We start from the raw sequence: 24725 nt of genomic DNA on the forward strand, positions 1-24725 counted from the left end.
CAATCAGCGGCTGGAAGAAGACAAAGCGACACGTTCCAACCAGCGCACAGGAAGGGCGGCCTCGCGACTGGACGACGTCACCGAACCAATCGACGCTCCAGAATGGCGGGAACACCGATGTGATTGACAGAGGCGGCGCACCATACAGAAGAGCCGCGGACGTGACGTCTGCCTGCTGCCCAGAGCCAGTCAGCGGACGGTGTTTGGGCGCTGGGGAGGCGGGGACTGCGAAGTTGTCAACGTCAGTTGTACAGCGTCACCAAAAGATGGCGGCTACCAGGAAGAGGTGGGATTGGGAGCTGCTGACATTACAGTAGTTGCCAGTGTGTGTGAGAGAGTGAATGGGATGTTCCTGTAGTGTTTCTGCTCTCAGTGTGTGTGTGGGTGAGAGCCGGCCCGATGAGTGGTGTCGAAGGTGGTAGAAAGAGGTTCCCATCCTCTTCCCTGCTGAGGTGGAGGCTGCTGCTCACTGTGTCCTGCCTTGGGCTGGGGCTGGGGATGGTGGGCGCGATGGAGAAAGGGGAGAAACGCAAACTCAGGTGAGTCCTTGTGGTCCTGTCACCTCCTCATGACGTGTCATTAACATGTACAGAAGTGTATTCCTTCCCGATGGGTTAGTTCACAGCTAGAAGTTTTAAGTTTGTGAAGGGGAAGAGAAAGACTGGTTCATTTCTGTAGATCTGTTCTGATCAAGAAGTGATATTTGCCATATGATTTATTTCCCTTTAAGTGTGCCTTACGATATGTACTAGAGGATTGTATCACTATTTATAAATTAGTTTTGTTGAGGTTTTCCAAAATCTGATTTGAGAGCTGTCAGAAATTTCTTAAGGACTAGGATATAGACCACTATTTTTATAATGTTTTTACACTCCTAATTGAGTGTATTGTTGTTTAAAAAGGGAGAAAGAGATTGTCCGATAATTATTCGGTCTGTCAGTCTAACCTCGGTGGTGGGCAAATTATTGGAATCGATTCTGAGGGACTGGATAAATTGTCATTTAGAAAGGCACGGGTTAATCAAGGACAGTCAGCGTGGATTTGTTAAAGTAAGGTCATGTCTGACTAACTTGATTGAATTTTTTGAGCAGGTAACCGGGAGGGCTGGTGAGGGTATTGCGTTTGGTGTAGTGTACATGGATTTTAGCAAGGCTTTTGACAAGGTCCCACATGGCAGACTGGTCAAAAAAGTAAAAGTCCACAGGATCCAAGGGAAAGTGGCTAGTTGGATCCAAAATTGGCTCAGTGGCAGGAATAAAAGGATAATGGTGGACGGATGTTTTTGCAACTAGAAGGCTGTTTCCAGTGGGGTCCTGCAAGGCTCAGTACAAGGTCCCTTGCTTTTTGTGGTGTATATTAATGATTTGGACTTGAATGTGGGGGGCTTGATCAAGAAGTTTGCAGATGATACAAAAATTGGCCGTGCGATTGATAATGAGGAGGAAAGCTGTAGATTGCAGGAAGATATCCATGGGCTGGTCAGGTGAGCAGAAAAGTGGCAAATGGAATTCAATCCAGGGAAGTATGAGGTAATGCATTTGCGGAGGGCAAACAAGACAAGGGAGTACACAATAAATGGGAGGATACTGAGAGGTGTAGAGGAAGAGAGGGATCTTGGAGTGCATATCCACAGATCCCTGTAGGTAGTAGGACAGGTAGAGAATACTTTCCTTTATTAGCCGCGGCATAGAACATAAGAGCAGGGAGGTTATGCTAAAACTGTATAAAACATTGGTTAGGCCACAGCTTGAGTACTGTGTATAGCTCTGGTCAACACATTACAGGAAAGATGTGAGGGTGCAGAGGAGATTAATGAGGATGTTGCCAGGGCAGGAGAAATTTAGCTGTGAGATAAGATTGGATTAGCTGGGATTGTTTTCTTTGGAACAAAGGAGGCTGAGGGGAGATTTAATTGAGGTATATAAAATTATGATGGGAGTGGATAGGAAGGACCTACTTCCCTTAGCAGAGGGGTCAGTGACCAGGGGGCATAGATTTAAAGTAATTGGTAGAAGGATTAGAGGGGAGGTGAGGAGAAATTTTTTCACCCAGAGGGTGGTGGGGGTCTGGAACTCACTGCCAGAAAGGGTGGTAGAGGCAGGAACCCTCAACTCATTTAAAAAGTATTTGGATGTGCACTTGAAGTGCTGTAACCTACAGGGCTACGGACCAAGTGCTGAAAAGCGGGATTAAGCTGGATAGCTCTTTTTCGGCTGGCACAGACACGATGGGCCAAATGGCCTCCTTCTGTGCTGTAATTTTCTATGATAGTACTGTCATTATTCAATGACAATTGAGCTGTAACAGATCAGTGCGTGGAAATTTGGAAATATTGTCATTGCAACAGGTAATTTGGGATTGTGCAGCAAGAAAAGGAATGTGCCAAGTCTTAGCAAATTGTGTAGAGCAAATTCTTCCTTTGAAAGAACATTGTGCTTTTGGATAGCAAAATAACTGGTACTTGGTTAATACTGTGGTGGGAATTAGTGACACCATCTGTCCCCTTTTAAAGAAGTATCATTTTTTCCCCTATTTTTGTAACTATTTAAATTGTGAGAGATTGATTGAAGTTGTTAAGTATGATACTGTAAAGGAAGCTGAATTAACATGCACAGAATAAGTTGAAGCACCTTTAGCTATGAGAGTGTCTACTGCTCATTCAGTCCTCTTACACTATTAACAGTCGGGAATAATTCAAGCCAGCTTCTCAATGGCATCAACATTTCCTAGTTAAGCAATACGTATCTTAAGACCTTCATTGATAGGCAATAAAATCTAAGTGATATTGAACTTTCTAAATTCTGATTTTTGAGAAGAAGGATACTAAAATACAGAAAACATTTTGGGTAGTTTTAAAATGGTATGTGAGAAAGTTATGTTGTCTGTAGAAGGCAAATTTGTCAGCAATTTGTATTCATTTAGGTTTCAGAATTGGGCAGTTCACTTTATGATGCAATACTGCTTGAACATCTACAAGGACAAATTGATGTTGCCTGATATAAAATTATCACACTGGATGCATAATTCCCTAGTAAAATTATATTTTAACATTGTAAGTATGATTTAAGGAAGCAATTTCAATATATCCAATTCAAATAATCTTTGTATAATGAGTGTCAGGTTATGAAATTGTAAATTAATGGCAGGTGGAATTTAAATTGATTTGCTTAGTCACATATCAGATGACTGGTAACTTTTCTCAGTAAAATAATTTTTGTTGAAGGCGTATTGTCACTGTATTGGGGAGTTTAATTTAAATGTTCTTTTGTTAACTGTCCAAATAAATTGGAACTACTGCAGACATTTTTTGATTTTTTTTTCGGACCAGAAATGACCAACTGGTCCATCCAGCCTGTCCCATATCCTTATGCATCACGATACAGACATTCCCCACTCACCCAGAAACATGTAATCTCCTGGGAGCGGCAAAAAATCAGATAAAAACCCAGGCCAATTAGGGGGGAAGATCTGGAAAATTCCTCTCTGGCCCCTTCAGGTGATCGAAACTGGGCCAGGAGATCACATTGACCCTGATTTATATTACAGGATACTTACCTTGTGTATGAGGTGATTTCTGCCCCAACCAGAAACAGGTTCACCTCTTTTTAAAGGAATGCAGCAAATCTGCGTTCATCGCACGGGCTGGTAACTTGTTCTACAGGTTTACATTTCTCTGGGAAAAGAATAACTGCCTAACATCCAACTTAGTTCTGTCCTTAGGTAACTTGCTAGCGTGACCCCTGGCCCTCCCTAATTGGTCCATGTAAACACAATCTAGTTCCTTCACTAGTGTTTAAACCTTGATTAAACCGCCCGAGTCTGGGGGGTGGAGTTTTACCCTGGTGGTGAACTAGAGGTGGGAACAGCCAGATTCAGTAGGTAGATGCTTTTCCAGCACTGCTTGTGGACCAGGAGGAGCAGGAGTGCTTTCCCCTCTCCCCGCCCCCCCCCCCCCCCCACCCCAACCCCAACCAGGCTGCCCAAGTAAAACCCCCCCCCCCACCCTCGCTGCCGCGCTCCAAGCCCACCCCACCATACCCTGACTTTTTCCGATTGCTGGGGACCGTCCCCAAGAGTCCCCAGTGGCGGCCTTCTACCGCTGGCTTTCCTGTGCGTCAGCCGGCCATCCTGTCAATCTGGCTGGCTGCTGGGCGGGAAATGGAGTAAAAAAAGTGATAATGAGGTCCTGCTGTTAAATTTCGGCGGGCCCTCCGCGTTACCAGTGATATGCCACTGGTATTTAAGACTGAGATCGATAGATTTTTGGACGCTAAGGGAATCAAAGGATATGGGGATCGGGCAAAAAAGTAGAGTTGAGGGCGAAGATCAGCCATGATTTTACTGAATGACGGAGCAGGCTTGAGGGGTCATATGGCCCATTCCTGCTCCTATTTCTTATTGTCTTATGCCACTGGTAACGGGTTTATATCTGCTGTTGCTAATTTTAGATTCAATTGTTTCTTGCCTAACTATGTTTCGTAATGCCAGACACAGCGATAATGTGATGTTGTACATCATTAATAATGCTTATACCCAGTTCTATCTGGGTTTCATGATTCTTGTTTTCCCCATGAAAGAATCCATAGCCATTTTTAGGAATTTTCTGATATTTTGCCTCTATCCTTTCCCTTGCCCAGATTCAAACAAGGATTTGAATCTTACAGGTTAAATTCCCCCAAAGTTTGATAAAGTTTGTCAGGTTATTGATCTGAAACCAAATTTACTGGATTAACCAGTATGAATTCCACTGCTGTTGCTCACTGAATCGCAAGTCCCACATTTTCAAGGCTACAGGGCTTGCTGATTTAATCATTATTTTCTGTCTAAAGCTTTCAGTGAAAGAAATTTACCTGCAAAAAAAGACCGTTTTAAAGATCTTTCATTGTTTCTGTAGCAGAAGATTGGGAAATGCATAGTTAATATATATGTATATAAGGGTCCAGCCTCTTGTGCTTTGCAGTTGGTTTCTGGCTCTGTAATTGACCAGGAACCAGAGATGATGATTGGAAACTGGTAATGTATTTGCCAGCAATATATTACACAAAATATACATTGACTGATCAAAGTAAGGCTACAAAAAATGAAATGATGTCAAAATGTATCATAAATTGAGGGCAGATTCCAAGTTACACGCTCAGTGAAACAGGATCCTTCCACAATCATTCCAAAATATCACACAGTATTGTGCTAACTTGTGATTTCTTTTCAATATGCGTGCATGAATTTTTGTATGAAATGAGGCCACGCTATATAAAACTAAAACTGTTTAGTTCATTGTCAAACAACGAATAAGTGGCAGTTTTCTTTCCCATTGAAAATAGATGAGACTGTCTGGAAAATTAGGTTGTGTACATGATGCAATTTTAGTGTGGTCTTATTCTTTGTCAATGGACAAAGGGATCTGTTCTGAAATTACTTTTGTAATTACTTTTGCACTGATGTGCTTAATTGTGTAACAGGAACTGAGGCTTGTTTCCTGTGATGTTATCATAAATATTTGCTAAGATGGTGAACACACAGTTGGGAGATTTATCATTTTTAGTCTTGGCTTTCTTAGATTTCAGAGGGGATAAATGTTGGCATTATTATGGCAAATACACCTCCAAATGACGATGACCACAAAGCACAAATGAATTACGTCAGCCCTGAGCGATTTTGTTGGTTGTAAATGGTTCATTCCGAATGTGTATTCTATTGCTGCAACAGATGTGATTAGCAACGTTTTTTATTTGCATGCCTCAATCTTGACTGTGTGTTTGTTGCTTTTGACCAAAGTTACAAATAAAAGGTGGTGGAGTGATGTGTATAGATATGTCCTGAATGAAGTTGTTAAAAATGATAAAACTTCTAAAAACAATATAAGCCTATTAAAGAAGCAAACATTGGGAATGTGTGGTTTATAAAAAAACTTGGCTCCTTTTGTCCCTATAGTGGCATAAACTGCAGCTCTATACCAATCATATGTTGTAAATTTTTTATAAATTACATGCCAGTTTACCAATTCATGGTGTTTTTTTATAGATATTAATAATACCTGAAGGATTCCTTAGAAAAGTATGTGAACAAGTAGGGAACAATATATAGTAATAAAGGAAGCAAAGAATGAACGTGCATTTATATAGTGCCTCTCACTTCCTCATAATGTGCCAAAGTGCTTCACCGCCAATGAATTACTTGTGAATTATATACAGGCAGCAGTCAACTTGTGTGCAGCAAGGTCCCACAAACAGCAATCAGATAATGTTCAGTTAATCTGATTTTTTACAAAGTGATGTTTGAGGGATAAATGTCGGCCAGGAAATTGGGAGAATACCCCTGCTTCTACCCGAATAGTACCATGGGATTGTGAACATCCACTTGAATGGAGCATTCTCATCCCAGTTGGCTAAATGACAGTGATCAGTCTTTTTTGTGTACAATAAATTTTGAGGAAATGTATTTTTATTTACAATATTTCAAAGGGGGAGTGAAGGATTGATCACATGTCTATTGACACAATGGATGTGGCAAACTAGATGTGAACGCGTTATAATTATGAACTAAGGGAATTTTAAACATAAATCTGAGTTAGTGATTTATGAAATGTTAATTTCTTTGAAAGATTCATAGAGCAAATGTACTGAATCTTGTTTCAGTGGAGAAATGGGTGGAAACTTAGAGATATGGCTGATCAGAGATGGAAATGGCCTGTATAAGTCCTGGTTGAAGATTAATATATGTGGACAGACTGGTCTTTTAATGCTTCAACCTTCTATATTAAAGAAGGAAAGTCCCCGGGAGTAGTTTATTGTTCACATTAGTCCACTCATCTTATAGGGAAAGAGAGTACAGTCACAAGAATTTTGTTTAATTTCTTTTTAAAACACTTTGGATTTATGAACTGCAGAGAGACATGAGGTCAGGCCTTCTTCCCTGTTCGGATCCTTGGTGGCTTCATTGATGGGAATTGCTTCCGTGCATTCTAGAGGGACTACTTTGGAAACAGTGGGGGTTGTGAATTGAGACTAACTGGGGTGTCGATCTGGGAACTTTGGGCAGTCATGCTGCTCTGTATCCCAAGCTGGTAGCATGGTTTTCCAGATCCTCAAACTCTGAATCACCTCTCAGGCTTATAAAACTAGATGAACAACTGGTTAGGAATGGGACTGCAGGTTATCGGGATAAATACAGATAAAGATGATCAAAAATTATATGGAACATGGTGGATTTACAGGTGCATAGCTAGGAAGGGCAGCTGGTTGGGGATGTATGGTTTAAGATGTAAGGTTGAATGGATATTCTGGGGTTTTGCTTGATTTGCCATTTTTGGGAGGGGGAGGAGTGGTTCCTGGGAGAAGCTAGATAGAACCTTTGAACCTGTCCTCAGGAGTTGAATGGTTGGATTGATTTTTTTTTCAAAAAATATACTTTATTCATTAAATTTGCAACAATACATACAATAAGTTGTCATATCACATTTCAAACATACACAATACAGATTTTACAATTTGCAAGATACATAAAGTATAATTCAAATATAATTCCAACAATATGGTTGCACATCGTACATAATTACAGTTCATGACACTCTAGGGTGCCTCATTGTATTACAATCAATACGGCTTATTGATTACAGATTCATTACAGGTACATTACATAAATTTGTATTTTACATTCTGCCCGAGGGGGTTTTTCCCTGAATGCGGCTCCTCGGTATACAATGGCAGGAAGGCTCTAAATGGTTGCCTTTGGATTGATACCTTGATAGGACAAGGTTCCGTGGAGGGAATGGGTTGAATTGCCTTTTCTCGGGAGGAGGAATTGAAGAGCTGCCAATGTTTAGTATCTCTATCTGCTTTTATGCTTTGCCAGATTTTGGTAGTTCTTGTTTCAGAAGTATGACCTCCACATGCAACTTTCTTCCCCTCTTTTACATGTGGTGTCAGCAGCTGGTCTTTGCAGGTGTGCTGGGCTCTGCTGTATAATATGGGGAACCAGAATGCAAGTTGTGGGACTGACTCTCTGCATACACTTTATTGAACCTGTTGCAGAAGATTCATGCACCCGTATTTTTATAGGTCTCTGCGCTATTGATTTTCTGAACTTTGGTTCATTATATTATGGGATCTAGCTGATGGAGGGAGAGCATGTAAATGCTGTTGGCTACATTCCTCTAGTGTAAAAGTGCCATCTAAGGCTTAGTAGCTTGGGTGCAGGCTTGAGACCAGGCTGGGTATAGATGGTGTGTGGTCCAGAGAGAATTTGAAAAGGTGAGGGAAGAAAATACCCTGAAAAATAGAGGGGTAGATTCATTCACTGAAACTATCCCATTACATTTTAAATGTATGTTTAGAACTGTGAAACTCAAATTTTTCTAATATTCCTCTTTGAATATTTGATTAAAAACATTAATAACTTTTTGAAAATCTGCTTTGGCAAAATGTAAATCATTTAACAAGAAATTACTGGTTCTCTGTTTAGTCATGAAGCTGCTAATGAGATGCTAGTGGTTTCTTATTAGTTACTAGAAAATATCAGTTTTTATGCAAACAGTACATGATTGCTGACGTGTTCTTTTCAGTGGGCGATTGCTTGTTTTCGAAACCATTTGAAATGTAACTTTGGAAAACCTCTCTGTTCAATAAATGTGTTGTCACATAGAAACATAGAAAATAGGAGCAGGAATAGGCCATTCGGCCCTTCGAGCCTGCTCCACCATTCAGTATGATCATGGCTGATCCTCTGACTCCATACCATATTCCCGCTCTCTCCCCATACCCCTTGATGCCTTTTGTGTCGAGAAATCTATCTATCTATCTCCTTCTTAAATATATTCAGTGACTTGGCCTCCACAGCCTTCTGTGGTAGAGAATTCCACAGGTTCACCACACCTCTGAGTGAAGAAATTTCTCCTCATCTGAGTCCTAAATATCCTGCCCACTATCCTGAGACTGTGACCCCTTGTTCTGGATCCCCCAGCGAGGGGAAACATCCTCCCTGCATCCAGTCTGTCTAGCCCTGTCAGAATTTTATACGTTTCAATGAAATCCCTTAAATTCTGGTGAATATAGGCCTAGTTGACCCAATCTCTCCTCCATCTGACAGTCCTGCCATCCCAGGAATCAGCCTGGTGAACCTTTGCTGCGCTCCCTCTTTGGCGAGTATATCTTTTCTTAGGTAAGGAGACCAAAACTGCACACAATACTCCAGGTGTGGTCTTACCAGGGCCCTGTATAACTGCAGTAAGACATCCTTGCTCCTGTACTCAAATCTTCTTGCAATGAAGGCCAACATACCATTTGCCTTCCTAACTGTTTGCTGCACCTGCATGTTTGCTTTCAGTGACTGGCGTACAAGGACACCCAGGTCCCTTTGTACATCAACATTTTGCAATCTATCACCATTTAAATAATACTCTGCCTTTTTGTTTTTCCTTCTGAAGTGGATAACTTCACATTTATCCACATTATACTGCATCTGCCATGTATTTGCCCACTCACTCAACTTGTCTAAATCGCCTTGAAGCCTCTTTGCTGCATCCTCACAACTCATGATCCCACCTAGTTTTGTGTCGTCAGCAAACTTGGAAATATTATATTCGGTTCCCTCATCCAAATCATTGATATATATTGTGAATAGCTGGGGCCCAAGCACTGATCCCTGCGGTACCCCACTGGTCACTGCCTGCCACCTTGAAAAAGACCCATTTATTCCCACTCTCTGTTTCCTGTCTGTTAACCAATTTTCAATCCATACCAGTATATTACCCCCCATCCCATGTGCTTTAATTTTGCCTATAACCTCTTACGTGGGACTTTATCAAAGGCCTTCTGAAAATGCAAATAAGCCACATCCACTGGTTCTCCCTTATCTATTCTGCCAGTTACATCCTCAAAAAACTCCAGTAGGTTTGGCAAACATGATTTCCCTGTCATAATTCGATGTTGACTTTGTCTAATCCCGTTGATATTTTCTAAGTGTCCTCTTATCACATCCTTTATAATAGACTCTAGCATTTTCCCTACTACTGATGTTAGGCTAACCGGTTCCCTGTTTTCTCCCTCGTTTTTTAAATTGTGGGGTTACATTTGCCACCTTCCAATCTGCAAGAACTGTTCCATAATCTGTAGAATTTTGGATGATAACAACTAATGCATCCACTATTTCCATGGCTACATCTTTTAGTACTCTGGGATGCAGATTATCAGGCCCTGGGGATTTACCAGCTTGCAGTCCCACTAATTTCTCAAGCACTTTTTTTTTACTAATTCTAATTTCCTTTAATTCCTCCTTCTCACTAGTCCCTTGGTTCCCGAGCATTTCTGGGAATTTATTTGTGTCCTCTTCCGTGAAGACAGAACCAAAGTATTTGTTTAATTGCTCTGCCATTTCTTTGTTCCCCATTATAAATTCTCCCATTTCTGACTGTAAGGGACCTACATGTGTCTTCACTAATCTTTTTCTTTTTACATACTTGTAGAAGCTTTTATAGTCCACTTTTATGTTCCTTGCAAGTTTGCTCTCATACTCTATTCTTCCCCTCTTAATCAATCTCTTGGTCCTCTTTTTGCTAAATTCTAAACTGCTCCCAATCCTCAGGCTTGCTACTTTTTCTGGCAACTTTATGTGACTCCTCTTTGGATTTAATACTATCCTTAATTTCTTTTGTTAGCCATGGTTGGGCCACTTTTCCTTTTGTGTTTTTGTGCCGGAAAGGAATGTATAATTGTTGCAATTGTCATGTTGGACAAAAAAATATTGGTTGGAAGGTTCCCCTTGCTCTCCCTTCAGACATTTATTTTCTATCCTTTTGGAGTCTCACAATGCACTTGGCTGAAAGGCTGATCGATAGCATGCTCCTGGGTCTCTACCAGTCCATCCCTTTCTTCTTGGCAGTTTTCTCCACTAATTTTCTCTCCTTCCCTGAACATATTGCCCCTCGCCAAGATAATTGTCCTATGGGAACAGGGTCCATCTGGTACTTTGTCCAAACGACCATTATTCATAAATGAGCCTGTCCTGTGATTGTTGGTTACCTATTCGATTGTGGGGGGCATCCAAATGGAACCCAATCCCGCCTTTACCTGATGACTGCTTGTGCACACTTCTAGCAGAGACTACTGGATAGACACTGCCAAAGTGGGAAGTACTGAGACCAATTGTAGAACCCTATAACTTGATATTTTTTATATATTAGGTAGGGGGTTCAACAAATTGGAAGCAGGAGCATAGAATCAAGATAAGGAAATCTAAAGTGCCAATGGGACAAAATGTCTGGAGCAAAAAGGTGGTCCACATATGGAACAAACTGCCAGTTGATCAGGAAACTTTTATGGGGTTTAAAAAAAATGACAAGTTCTTGTCTTTTGAAAGGATCATGGCTATTAAGTTGCATAAATCATCCTGTAGACGTCATACAGGAAAGAAAGGGGATAATTGAACAGGCAGGTCAGATAGTTGCCTTCTGCCTCACGTACATTCCTGTGTTAGCATCAATTAACTCAGTACAGATCAGAGATCAAACCTGGAACCTTCCTGGTCTATATGCAGTAGCTACTCGGGATAAATTTGCTGTTTTTGGGGGACTCCCAGTGCATTCCTCTAACTGTATACAAGAGTGGCTCAGATTAATTCACTCTCTGATTTTTTTTGTTTAATTCTCTCCCCTTAAGAGGAAACATCTAGTCCTTTTTCAGGTCATAATGGCCCCTCGAGCCTGCTCCCCCATTCAGTAAGATCATGGCTGATCTTTGACACGAACTCCACTTTCCCGCCTGATCCCCATATCCCTTGATTCCCTTAGAGTCCTAAAATCTATCAATACTCAACAACTGAAAATCCACAGCCCTCTGTGATAGAGAATTCCAAAGATTCACAACCCTCTGAGTGAAGAAATTTCTCCTTATCTCAGTCCTAAATGGCCAACCCCCTATGCTGAGACTATGTCCCTTTGTTCTAGACTGTCCAGCCAGGGGAAACAGCCTCTCAGCATCTACCCTATCAAGCCCTCTCAGAATCTTATGTTTCAATTAGATCACTTCTCATTCTTCTGAACTCCAGAGAGTATAGGCCCATTCTACTCCATCTTTCCTCGTAAGACAACCCTCTCATCCCAGGAATCAATCTAGTGAACCTTCGTTGCGCCGCCTCTAAAGCAAGTATATCCCTCCTTAGGTAAGGAGACCAAAACTGTACTCTGTACTCCAGGTGTGGTCTCATCAAAGCCCTGTAACTTTTTGTGTTTCTGGTATGAGAACACCCAAATCTCTCTGAACACATTTAATAGTTTCTCACCATTTAAAACATATTCTGTTTTTCTATCCTTCCTACTAAAGTGAATAACCTCATATTTCCCCACATTATACTCTATCTGCCACCTTCTTGCTCACTCATTTAACCTGTCTATATCCTTATGCAGACTCTGTGTCTTCTTTACAGCTTACTTTCCCACCTAGCTTTGTATCATCAGAAAACTTGGATACATTACACTCGGTCCCTTCATCTAAGTCATTAATATAGATTGTAAATAGCTGAGGCCCAACCACTGATCCTTGCAGCACCCCACTAGTTACAGCCTGCCAAACTGAAAATGACTTGTTTATTCCTACTCTCTGGTTTCTGTCCCTTAACCAATCCTTTTCCATGCTAATATATTACCCCCAACCCCATGAGCCCTTATCTTGTGTAACAACCTTTTGTGTGGCACCTTACCGAATACCTTTTGAAAATCCAAATATACTACATCCACTGGTTCCCCTTTATCTACCCTGCTAGTTACATCCTCAAAAAACTCTAATAGATTTGTCAAACACAATTTCCCTTTCATAAAACCACGTTGACTCTACCTAATCGTTTATGATTTTCTAAGTGCCCCATCACCATGTCCTTAATAATAGATTCCAGCATTTTCCTGACTACTGATGTCAGGCTAACTGGCCTCTAGTTCCTGTTTTCTCTCTCCCTCCTTTCTTGAATAGGCGGGGTTACATTTGCTACCTTCCAATCCACTGGGACCGTTCTAGAATCTAGGGAATTTTGGAAGATCACAACCAATCTCTGCAGCCACTTGGAGAGCACAATACTTTTTTCAACTTTTATAAAAGCTAATTTTTTCTTTTTAGTTGGATGCTGCGGCTATTTTGTCTCCTTCGCTTCTCTCTCACCAAACGCTGCTTCCTGGCTGAGAGAGGGGATAGTGGCTTGGTCCCTGGTATGTGGCCATGCCACTCTGTAACTAGCTTATGGGCGCTATTGCAAAAAAGAGAGGGCTGCAGTGACTCGGTCATTGTTTGTTTATTTTTCTGCATTGAGTTAAAAATAAACAATTCCCTCCATCCTTGTGGGGAGACTGACCTCCCTAATAGCCTGACCGAGATTGGAAACCCAAGCTATGGGAATTGTGGGAACAAACGTTAATGTTCATTTGACCCTGCATATTTTACAGCGTTGCATTAAAATGTATGAGAGTAATAATCATGCAGTATGGGATTTACTGTAAATTAATTTGTTACATAAAATAAAGTTAATGTGACAGTCTTATTTTCTTGTCCAGCTTCGTGATCCTTTCTAAATCCATTTAAGGACTGCAGTACAATTTTAGCACCATACCTAAAAGTTACACAAGTTATAATTGTACATTCTTTTCCTCTTTGCTGCATTTATTGAAAGCCCAATATGTGGCGTTGTGTGCTTAGTAATTCACGCAAGTAATTGCCACGGAAAAATTCGCATCAGTCCTCAGGGTTAAAGAGAAAGGTGTAGTTGCACTTAGTACCAAATTTACTCCTAGGGCTGTTAAACTGAAAATGAATGCAAAACATCAAAAAGGATGATTTGCCTACAGCACTTGGGTAAATGTAAAACAGAAGGAGCTTCACATAGGAGAAGCTCAGCTCTGTCAAAGCTATCTAACTTATCATGAAATAAACTGAAGTTCTACTCTATTTCTCTGGCTGCATACACAAGGACAAAATCCTATGTGGTTACTTTTTCTGAATAAATGGTAATAGTGATATCTTTACGTGTTGCTATTTGGTGCGTGGAATGGAAATGATTTGGCACGGTCTAAACATTTAGTTAGCTCATTGAAAATGTGCAGCCATCTTTTATACCACTTCAACAGCTATAGAAAATTGTGAATGGCACTACTGCTTTTTTGCTACAATTGCTCAAGAGGCACAAGTGGCAGATCCTGGTTCAAGATATTTTCCTATGCTCTAAAGTTTTCAATAATATTTGGTACATGCAGACTTTGATTTATTCGTAGTGGCTGTTCATTTACAAGCTCACCAAATTGCATCAGCTCAGCTACTAGGAAATATGAATTGCTCCTTTTTTGTTTTGAAAAAAAGTATTTAATCTCTGATCACTGGATTATTTTGAGGAATTTTAAAATGGGGGCAAACATGCTCTGTTATAATGCAGTTGTGGCCCTAGCAAAATGTAATTGTACCCTTTTTATAGTTGTACTTGAATTTGATGCATGTTATTTTTGCATTTACAGGGATCAAGTACTAGAGATGTTTGATCATGCATATCAAAATTACATGGTAAGCTGCACCAATCTTTATTTAGTCAGATTCCTTTCATTTGCACTGCATTTTAATTTTTTAGATCGTATGTAAAAGTGCTGCACTTAAGGGTGCAGTTATATTGTCACACTTGCATCACAGCAAACTGGTTTCCGATGTGATATCAAGTCACGGTTGTTAAAGTATTGGAGAGGGGAGAGTCTGTTAGATCTCCAAGGCACCGAGTAAACTTAAGCAGAGTTTTGAATGTTTTGAGAGCGTAGATCCTCCCACCTGTGCTCTTAAAACATTTAAAATTTACAGATGGGAGCAGACCATTGCACCTGCAAATATTCCCTCTCTGCAGCTACTGGTCTCCGACCACTAATGCAGTATAATGGCAGCCTTATTCTGCAATTAGTAGCATTAGGAGGAGATGTTTTGGAATCTGAAAGTTTTCATATATTGAAAAACAATTTGATAATTAATGGATGGGGAAAATTTTAAGGAACCACTTTTATGTCTAGATAATGTGATCTTTTGTACAATCATGCATGTTTACCTTGTGCTGAAACAGTAACCATTTTTGCACTGTACATTTGCAATGCGAGCGAATCTGAGCCAAGTTCAGCATGCCATGACATAGGCATGCTGACATATAGAACGGGTTCAGCAAATTTACATGGTTAACAGGTGTGGTTTTAGGACTAGCAGCATATCTGGAGACTAACAAATAAATGGGTTGCCACTGCTATTGATTGTATGGAGGCCTATAAGTTTATAATTTGCCATTGCAACTGCATGAGATGTTTGTCAGGGGCTAATGGCACTGTAGTAATATAAAGGTGAGTTATGACACTTTTAGAGCAGTGAGTGGGCAGCACTGAGTTATACTGCCTATTCATAGTCAGATTTGGTCGTGGGGGGGGGGGGCAGCCCCCAGCTGCTGGTGAAATTTCTAATATTATAAAAAGCTTCTTTTTAGTATTAGAAAGGTTTAGGTGGTCTAATGGACCACCTGGGCCCTTAGAAAGAAACAAAACAAAGAAAGGACTTGTATTTAAATAGCTCCTTTCACATCCTCAGATGTCCCAAAGTGCTTCACTGCCAATGAAGCACTTTTTGAAGTACAGTCACTGTTGTTATACAGCCAAATGCAGCAGCCAATTTGCACATAGCAAGGTCTCACAAACAGCAAATGAGATGAATGACTAGTTGGATGAGACTTAATTGTTGGCTAGAACACAAAGAAAACTGCCCTCCTCTTTGTTAAACAGTGCCTGGGGATCTTTTATATCACCTGGACATGGAGACAGACCTTTTTTAAAATTTGTTCATGGGATGTGGGCGTCGTTGGCGAGGCCGGCATTTATTGCCCATCCCTAATTGCCCTTGAGAAGGTGGTGGTGATCGGCCTTCTTGAACCGCTGCAGTCTGTGCGGTGAAGGTTCTCCCACAGTGCTGTTAGGAAGGGAGTTCCAGGATTTTGACCCAGCGACGACGAAAGAACGGCGATATATTTCCAAGTCGGGATGGTGTGTGACTTGGAGGGGAACGTGCAGGTGGTGTTGTTCCCATGTGCCTGCTGCCCTTGTCCTTCTAGGTGGTAGAGGTCGCGGGTTTGGGAGGTGCTGTCGAAGAAGCCTTGGCGAGTTGCTGCAGTGCATCCTGTGGATGGTACACACTGCAGCCACAGTGCGCCAGTGGTGAAGGGAATGAATGTTTAGGGTGGTGGATGGGGCGCCAATGAAGCGGGCTGCTTTGTCCTGGATGGTGTCGAGCTTCTTGAGTGTTGTTGGAGCTGCACTCATCCAGGCAAGTGGAGAGTATTCCATCACACTCCTGACTTGTGCCTTGTAGATGGTGGAAAGGCTTTGGGGAGTCAGGAGGTGAGTCACTTGCACCTCATCCAAAAGATAGCACCTCTGACAATGTAGCACTGCCTCAGTACTGCACTGTAAGAGTTATCCTGCATTATGCTCATGTCCTAGAGCGGAGCTTGAACCCACAAACTACTGACTCAGAGGTGTGATTGCTACCAACTGAGCTCAACTTAAAGTTAAAATTTAAAAGTTGATTTTGTACTGGATGCAGTTATAACTACAGACCTACACTACCAAAGGCACTATCTGGGTCTAAATTACATGTACCATTGCATACCAATAGGTTATGTAAAATATCAAGTCGGGGAAATTCAGCTGAAAATTGTTTTTAGTATAGTGAACTTATTGGTATTTTGTAGAAAAATTCATAGCTGGAAACACCAGTCTTTCAGAACAATGTGTGATATGTAGATACTTTTATCTCAAAATGGTTGCATCTGCCCCCTTGGGAAAATGTAGGCAGAGATGAATTCTAAAGTATAGGCTGACTAAAAGCAAAACATCTGGTTCTCCAATTATTATAACCTTCATAGTTTATGTATTGTTACAAAAATGTTGCCACAAGCTACTGTTAATTTTCTTAAGCTACTAGTTGTTTTCCTGTTGCATTGCGCACACAGTCAAGACCAGGTTGACTATTCGGGTTGACAAGATTAGACCCGGCACCCTCTTCCAATCCCCATTGAGCAGTAAAATCAGCCCTGTCAGTGGGGAGGGAAGGTGGGTATGGGCCTGATATTTTAGTCAGCAGGATAGTGGGGTGTCCGAATTTGCGAGCATTGTTGCGGTGGGGGAGACTGTAAAGTCATATTTTCTTGTGAATGTTGGGGGGGAGGTGGGTGGTGGGAGAGGGCAGGTAAAAGTTTCTTGTCACTGGTGGAAAGGACTTGTTAGATTTTCTTGTGGAGGTAATTGCCCGATTTTCTGGTTATGGGGGTGGGGGGGAGCGGGGAGATAGTTAGAGCTGATTTTCTAGTTCCATGAAAATCGGATGGGGGCGAGGATTAGGGACTGCAGTTCTTTTCAGCGATACTGGCTCTTGCTCTTGCTGTGAGGTACCACGGAATTTCTATTCTCATCAGGGAGATAAAACTTCACACATCTGTCTGTGTCTGGGGCTAGTCTTTGGAAGTTCACTGCGGGTTCCTTTCACAGTTCTTGTCCATTGGGTTTGTTTTGGTTTTTGAATACTTTTGAACGATCATTTCAAGATATCCTATTTTTGCCTAGAGGTTTGCAATGGACCCAGGTTGCTCCAGGGATTGGATAAAAGGAGGATTCACAATCAAGATTTACGTTGTTAAGAGTTTTACTATTTGTCCTTTCATTATAGTTTCTCTTGAGTGGGAGGACTACATCAGAGCTATCCTCAACAATTACTTTATGTTTATCTGCATGAACCTTTGCTTAATAACTTGTTGCAGCTGGCTGTTAGGAGATGATTCAGTACAGCGGAGCTGTCACGTAACATTAGTTAAGCCCCACTGCACTTAATGGGCCAGAATTTGTTGTCAAAATAATGGTGAAGCTAATGGCGCTCACAGTTCTAGTAAATCTAGCAAATGGTACAGCACTTTAGACGAGGAACAGATGCATGTTTATATGCCAATATCCAAAAATTGCTGTCCAAGATGCGCTGGTCCACCATTAGCTTCGCAAAAATGACATCTAGCTGTCTGTCTCACCATTGAATGGCGTTAAGTTGCTGCATTCGCGTGGTAGATATGAACTAAACTCACCACAGAAAGTTAAGTTTTGTCATTTCAATTGTAATTGCCCTTTTAATGAAGTGATAAATGTTAATTACTGCCAATCAACCTCTGGCACTGAAAATTAACTATTACAAATATGGAGTCTCATTCCTTCAGGTAGTAATTGTTGGAGTTTTAAAAAAATTTAAATACTTTTTTTTTACCTTTCCTTTCTGTCTTTTTTTTCTCTCCCTTAATCCAATCTTTCTTTCCCTCTCTATTTCTCTTTCTATACCTGATTTGACATTGAATTCATCCACTCTAACTTATACTTTCTCAGTCCTTGCACTGTTGGAATCATAGAATGGTTACAGCACAGAAGGAGGCCATTTGGCCTGTCAAGCCCATGCCGGCTCTCTGCAAGAGCAATCCAGCTAGTCCCACTCCCCCGCCCTTATCCCGTAGCCCTGCAATTTTTTTCCCTTCAAGTACTTATCCAATTCCCTTTTGAAAGCCACGATTGAATCTGCCTCCACCACCCTCTCAGGCAGTGCATTCCATATCATAACCACTCGCTGCGTAAAAAAAGTTTATCCTCATGTCGCCTCTTTTTTTTGCCAATCACCTTAAATCTGTGTCCTCTTGTTCTTGACCCTTTTGCCAATGGGAACAGTTTCTCTCTCTCTACCCTGTCTAGACCCCTCATAATTTTTGAACACCTCTATCAAATCTCCTCTCAACCTTCTCTGCTCTAAGGAGGACAACCCCAGCTTCTCCAGTCTATCCACATAATTGAAGTCCTTCATCCTGGAACCGTTCTAGTAAATCTTTTCTACACCCTCTCTAAGGCCTTCACATCCTTCATAAAGTGTGGCGCCCAGAACTGGACACAATACTCCAGTTGTGGCCGAACCAGTGTTTTATAAGGGTTCATCATAACCTCCTTGCTTTTGTACTCTGCCTCTATTTATAAAGCCCAGGATCCCGTATGCTTTTTTAATCGCTTTCTCAACCTGCCCTGCCATCTTCAATGATTTGTGCACATATACTCCCAGATCTCTCTGCACCCCCTTTAGAATTGTACCCTTTAGTTTATATTGCCTCTCCTCGTTCTTCCTACCAAAATGTATCACTTCGCACTTCTCTGCGTTAAATTTCATCTGCCATGTGTCCGCCCATTCCACCAGCCTGTCTACGTCCTCTTGAAATTTACCGCTATCCTCCTCACTGTTCACTACACTTCCAAGTTTTGTGTCATCTGCACATTTTGAAATTGTGCCCTGTACACCCAAGTCCAAATCATTAATCATAGAATCATAGAAGTTACAACATGGAAACAGGCCCTTCGGCCCAACATGTCCATGTCGCCCAGTTTATACCACTAAGCTAGTCCCAATTTCCTGCACTTGGCCCATATCCCTCTATACCCATCTTACCCATGTAACTGTCCAAATGCTTTTTAAAAGACAAAATTGTACCCGCCTCTACTACTGCCTCTGGCAGCTCGTTCCAGACACTCACCACCCTTTGAGTGAAAAAATTGCCCCTCTGGACCCTTTTGTATCTCTCCCCTCTCACCTTAAATCTATGCCCCCTCGTTATAGACTCCCCTACCTTTGGGAAAAGATTTTGACTATCTACCTTATCTATGCCCCTCATTATTTTATAGACTTCTATAAGATCACCCCTTAACCTCCTACTCTCCAGGGAAAAAAGTCCCAGTCTGTCTAACCTCTCCCTATAAGTCAAACCATCAAGTCCCGGCAGCATCCTAGTAAATCTTTTCTGCACTGTTTCTAGTTTAATAATATCCTTTCTATAATAGGGTGACCAGAACTGTACACAGTATTCCAAGTGTGGCCTTACTAATGTCTTGTACAACTTCAACAAGACATCCCAACTCCTGCATTCAATGTTCTGACCAATGAAACCAAGCATGCCGAATGCCTTCTTCACCACCCTATCCACCTGTGACTCCACTTTCAAGGAGCTATGAACCTGTACTCCTAGATCTCTTTGTTCTATAACTCTCCCCAACGCCCTACCATTAACGGAGTAGGTCCTGGCCCGATTCGATCTACCAAAATGCATCACCTCACATTTATCTAAATTAAACTCCATCTGCCATTCATCGGCCCACTGGCCCAATTTATCAAGATCCCGTTGCAATCCTAGATAACCTTCTTCACTGTCCACAATGCCACCAATCTTGGTGTCATCTGCAAACTTACTAACCATGCCTCCTAAATTCTCATCCAAATCATTAATATAAATAACAAATAACAGCAGACCCAGCACCGATCCCTGAGGCACACCGCTGGACACAGGCATCCAGTTTGAAAAACAACCCTCTACAACCACCCTGTGTCTTATGTCGTCAAGCCAATTTTGTATTCAATTGGCTACCTCACCTTGGATCCCATGAGATTTAACCTTATGTAACAACCTACCATGCGGTACCTTGTCAAATGTATATCAAGAAAGCAGTGGTCCTAGTACCGACCCCTGGGGAACACCACTGTATACCTTCCTCCAGTCCGAAAAATAACCTTTCACCACTACTCTCTGTTTCCTATCACTTAGCCAATTTCGTATCCATGCTGTCACTGCCCCTTTTATTCCATGGGCTTCAAGTTTGCTGACAAGCCTATTATGTGGCACTTTATTTAACTCCCTTTGAAAGTCCATATACACCACATCAACCGCATTGCCCTCATCAACCCCCTCTGTAACCTCATCAAAAAAACTCAATTAAGAAACTGTTAATTTCACAATCCTTCAATCTGATTGCCTAAGGAGATACACAGTTGCTTGCCCTCACTCAGGTTCCAGATGCCCGGTTTCCCTCACTCTGCCGTTATCAGCTCGCACTTTCAGCAACTTGCCACGCAAACAATTTAAAAACCTAAACGTGCAAGGGCAAATCTAACTAACGGCAGATATAATTAGATGCCCTGCTACAGCAAAATCTGGGCCAAGGGGGTCACATTACGTGACTCATAAGTGTCATTTTTTAAAATTCGTTCACGGGATGTGGGCGTCGCTGGCAAGGCCGGCATTTATTGCCCATCCCTAATTGCCCTTGAGAAGGTGGTGGTGAGCCGCCTTCTTGAACCGCTGCAGTCCGTGTGGTGACGGTTCTCCCACAGTGCTGTTAGGAAGGGAGTTCCAGGATTTTGACCCAGCGACAATGAAGGAACGGCGATATATTTCCAAGTCGGGATGGTGTGTGACTTGGAGGGGAACGTGCAGGTGCAATGCATGTGGAATGTTGTGACCACTCACTGTTTTTAATCTGTAATTGATAAATGGAAACTGACATCATTTCAGGTAGTAAATCCCTTGCATTATAAAATACTACGAAAATTAGCTTTGATTTTGACATCTTGCCCAGTAGTGCAGGCCTGTCGTTGACTGAGCAGATCTGCTTGGATTTGGATCATTATAAAAGGCACTACATTTCAGTGCAGTGTTGATGTCTTGCGCTGAACAAATTCTGTTAATTAGGACTTTATAACATAAGAAATAGGAGCTGGAGTAGGCCATACAGCCCCTCGAGCCTGCTTCGCCATTCAACAAGATCATGGCTCATCTTCTACCTTAACTCCACTTTCCTGCCCGATCCCCATATGGGTAGAAATGTCAATTGGCCTGCTTTTTCCACAGTGGAAATGTAGTAATATAGAGAAACACCTCATCCCTGTCCTTAAAGTAGAAAGCAATCCCTTTTCCCTGTTATATTCTACTTGGCTCTCCTGAAATAGTGCCAGATATGCTAGTGCAAATAATACATTCCCTACTTTGTTGTCTTTCCAGTTCCTAGCTGAGTCACTTTCTATTACTATAGCCTTTAATATGTTTTTGGGATGATCATAAACTTCAATAATGCAGACATATGCTTGCCCTAATAACAACAACTGAACAACTTAGTCATTAACTCTGCTTGTTCTGTGTTGGACAGGCTGCAGATTGATTATTTCAGCCTTCAACTTCCGTGTTTTGCTTTGTCGTTAGGATCACATTGTTGGTCTTTGGTAAAGCAGGATAAAATCAACTGGATTAACGGGTCACAATTCTGTAATAGGAATTTTAGACTTTTGTAAAAGGCACTACATTCTTCATCAAAGTGCATCAATAGGAAAATATCCCAATTATTTTATCAGAAAAAAAAATCTGCTTTAATAGTTTTTTTTGTTGCCTTTTCTATCTCTCATAAAGTACAGGGTTACATTTTCCTATCTCTTGTCAAGTTCATTGTATAAGTCTTACAATTGCATACATCACTCTTCTATATTTATAAAGGATAAATAAATGTATTCAGGGTTTGATTTGCACACCAGTAAGTTTAATTTAATAAGCAAACATATACACTGGACGCCAGTAGCTTCTCATTTGAACACACTTGTAATGTTCACAGCATCCTCTATTAATAGCAAATGATTTAAAATATTTTCTAATTAAAACTTGGTTAAATGTGCTTTTAAAATTGTGCCTTTTGGATAATATTGCCAAGAGTTGGCTTATAGTGTATTTAAAAATTGCAATTTTAAAAAAAAAGCTGTATTTTGTGCCAAGAGTATACTGACTATGTTGATGGCAAAATAAAACATTTTATGTCATTTACTGTTGATTAGAATAGTTAACAGATTAATTAAGTCAGTATGGAGTGATAGTGCTGAATTCTGTTTACTTTTTGCCTGTTTTCGTTTGCGCTGGAAGTCTATCATCCAGCGTGTATGAGTTCTGCGTACAGTGCCAACTATAACACACAGGGAGGTACAGGACAGATGTTTACTTTACAACTGTGCATTATTTCATTCAGACCATTAAATATTCCAGTAATCTAAGGGATTAAAACCTTGATTTAGAACAAATACTGCTCAATTATTGCATCAACCCTACTGTATAATACTGATGCAGAAGTGTAAACACAGATAATCAAGAATTCATCTGTTTAAACTGTTTGCAGATAAAATATAATTAAGAGGGGTAGAAAAGTATCTGAACATTGTAACTAGTCTACACAGTGCACAGACATGCCAGTGTCTGGGAATGGGAAAGGTCTTTTTGGGACTGAATTACTTCCAAGGTGACATACCTGTGATAGAAAATTGGAGTTGAGTCAACAGTCTAAGGCAGTGCTGCAGGGCATTGTTTGACCAGGCAGCCTAGCTCATTAGGATTTGGAGGGGTAAACCTGTCACTGGGGGTGAAATTATTTTCTTTTGACTCTGGATAACCCTACAAACCAGTATCTTAGTGGATAGGGTGGTTCTGGTTCAACAAGCAGCAAGAAGCTTACCAGTGCTCTGTGCTAGTAAGCTGAATGGTTTTAGCTGGCTAAGCTCCAGCAGTACTCTCTGCGTACTTGATGATCTCTTAATCTTGCCTCTTATCTGTACTTGAGCTCCCTAGACATAGGTAAATGGGCTTTGTTCCTATGAGGTGAGTGTGCAATCCATTTCAGGCCAACAGAAACGTGAGGATTTCTCAGTGGCTTGGTTTGGAAATTCTTAAATATGGAGATGGGTTTCTGTTGTGTGTCAAGAATCTGGCTGGTCAAAAAGAAAGTCTGTTTAAGTGATAGAGGGCAGTAGAACAGAGTAGCAGTCAGGGTCAGAAAGAAGCAAGGTGCTGACAAAGTCAAATAGTAAAGCGCTTGTGGGGTGTGCTACAGGAAATGTGGGAAGTAAAAAGTAATGGAGGCAGAAAAGAGTGAACTCAGACAGGGAGAGGAATACTAGAAGGGAGAGCAAGTACAGATTAAAAAGTTGAAACTACTAAAGCCAACAGTGTGAGGCCTGTCAGAGAAGCAGTCTTATACCACTTTGTGAGCTGTGAAGCTAAGTTTGAAAAGTACTTCAGTGGTCTATTGGACTTCCTGGGCACGTTTAAAAACTTACTGCAGAGTTTTTTTCAATATTTTGAGAAAGTGGATTCTCCTGTCCGTGTTACCAAAAACATTACAAATTTACCAGCCAGGATGTGGAGCTCTGTGCATTTGTGAAAGCCTACATATTTAGAGTTCTCTCCTGGCATGCAGACTGCAGTTTGTAGCTAGACAATGGCCCTGAATTTGCTGTAGCAAGGCATCTAACAGTGTCTGCCGTTAGATAGACTTGCCCCTGCACCCTTCAGCTCAAAAAATGTTTGCCCACAAAGTTGCTGAAAGTGTGAGCTGATAACGTCACAGTGAGGGAAAGAGGGTATCTGGGACCTGAGTGAACAGGGCAAGCAGCAGGGTATCTCCTTAACCAATCAGATTTAAGGATTAGGAAATAAACACAAGAAGGACTGAGAAGGAGGGTGAATTAGAGTAGGTGAATTCAATATCAAATCAGATACAGAAAGAGAAATAAGAGAAGGAAAGAAAGATTGGATTAAGAGAGAAAAAAGAGATAGAAAGGAAAAGTAAGAAAAAAAAATTCTACATTTAAAATTTTTTAAATCTCTTAAATCTCCCTGAAAAATTTAAAACCTGAAGGAATGAGACTCCCCACTTGTAATAGTTATTTTTTACTGCCAGAGGTTGATTGGCAGTCATTAACACTTATCATGTCGTTAAAAGGATACTTCCACTTTTAATGGCAAGACTTAACTTTCTGTGATGAATTTAATGAGCAAATAGAGCAAGTTCTTAAAAAAAAAACCTGGGAGGCTAA

At 41.1% G+C, this 24725-nt stretch overlaps 1 protein-coding gene across 1 annotated transcript in view; it reads left to right on the plus strand.

The window, feature by feature from the left end:
* Positions 1–258: 258 nt before the first annotated feature.
* The window catches only part of edem3 (ER degradation enhancer, mannosidase alpha-like 3), a 66549-nt gene continuing 42082 nt past the window's right edge, over positions 259–24725 (plus strand). Inside the window, exons 1-2 of the mRNA XM_067990511.1 lie at positions 259–539; positions 14483–14528. Of these exons, the coding sequence (XP_067846612.1) occupies positions 400–539; positions 14483–14528 (186 nt within the window). The 5' untranslated portion in view covers positions 259–399. The remainder of the gene's footprint in view (positions 540–14482; positions 14529–24725) is intronic.

This window comes from Heptranchias perlo, chromosome 9 (genome assembly GCF_035084215.1).
Source record: "Heptranchias perlo isolate sHepPer1 chromosome 9, sHepPer1.hap1, whole genome shotgun sequence".
Taxonomy (NCBI): domain Eukaryota; kingdom Metazoa; phylum Chordata; class Chondrichthyes; order Hexanchiformes; family Hexanchidae; genus Heptranchias; species Heptranchias perlo.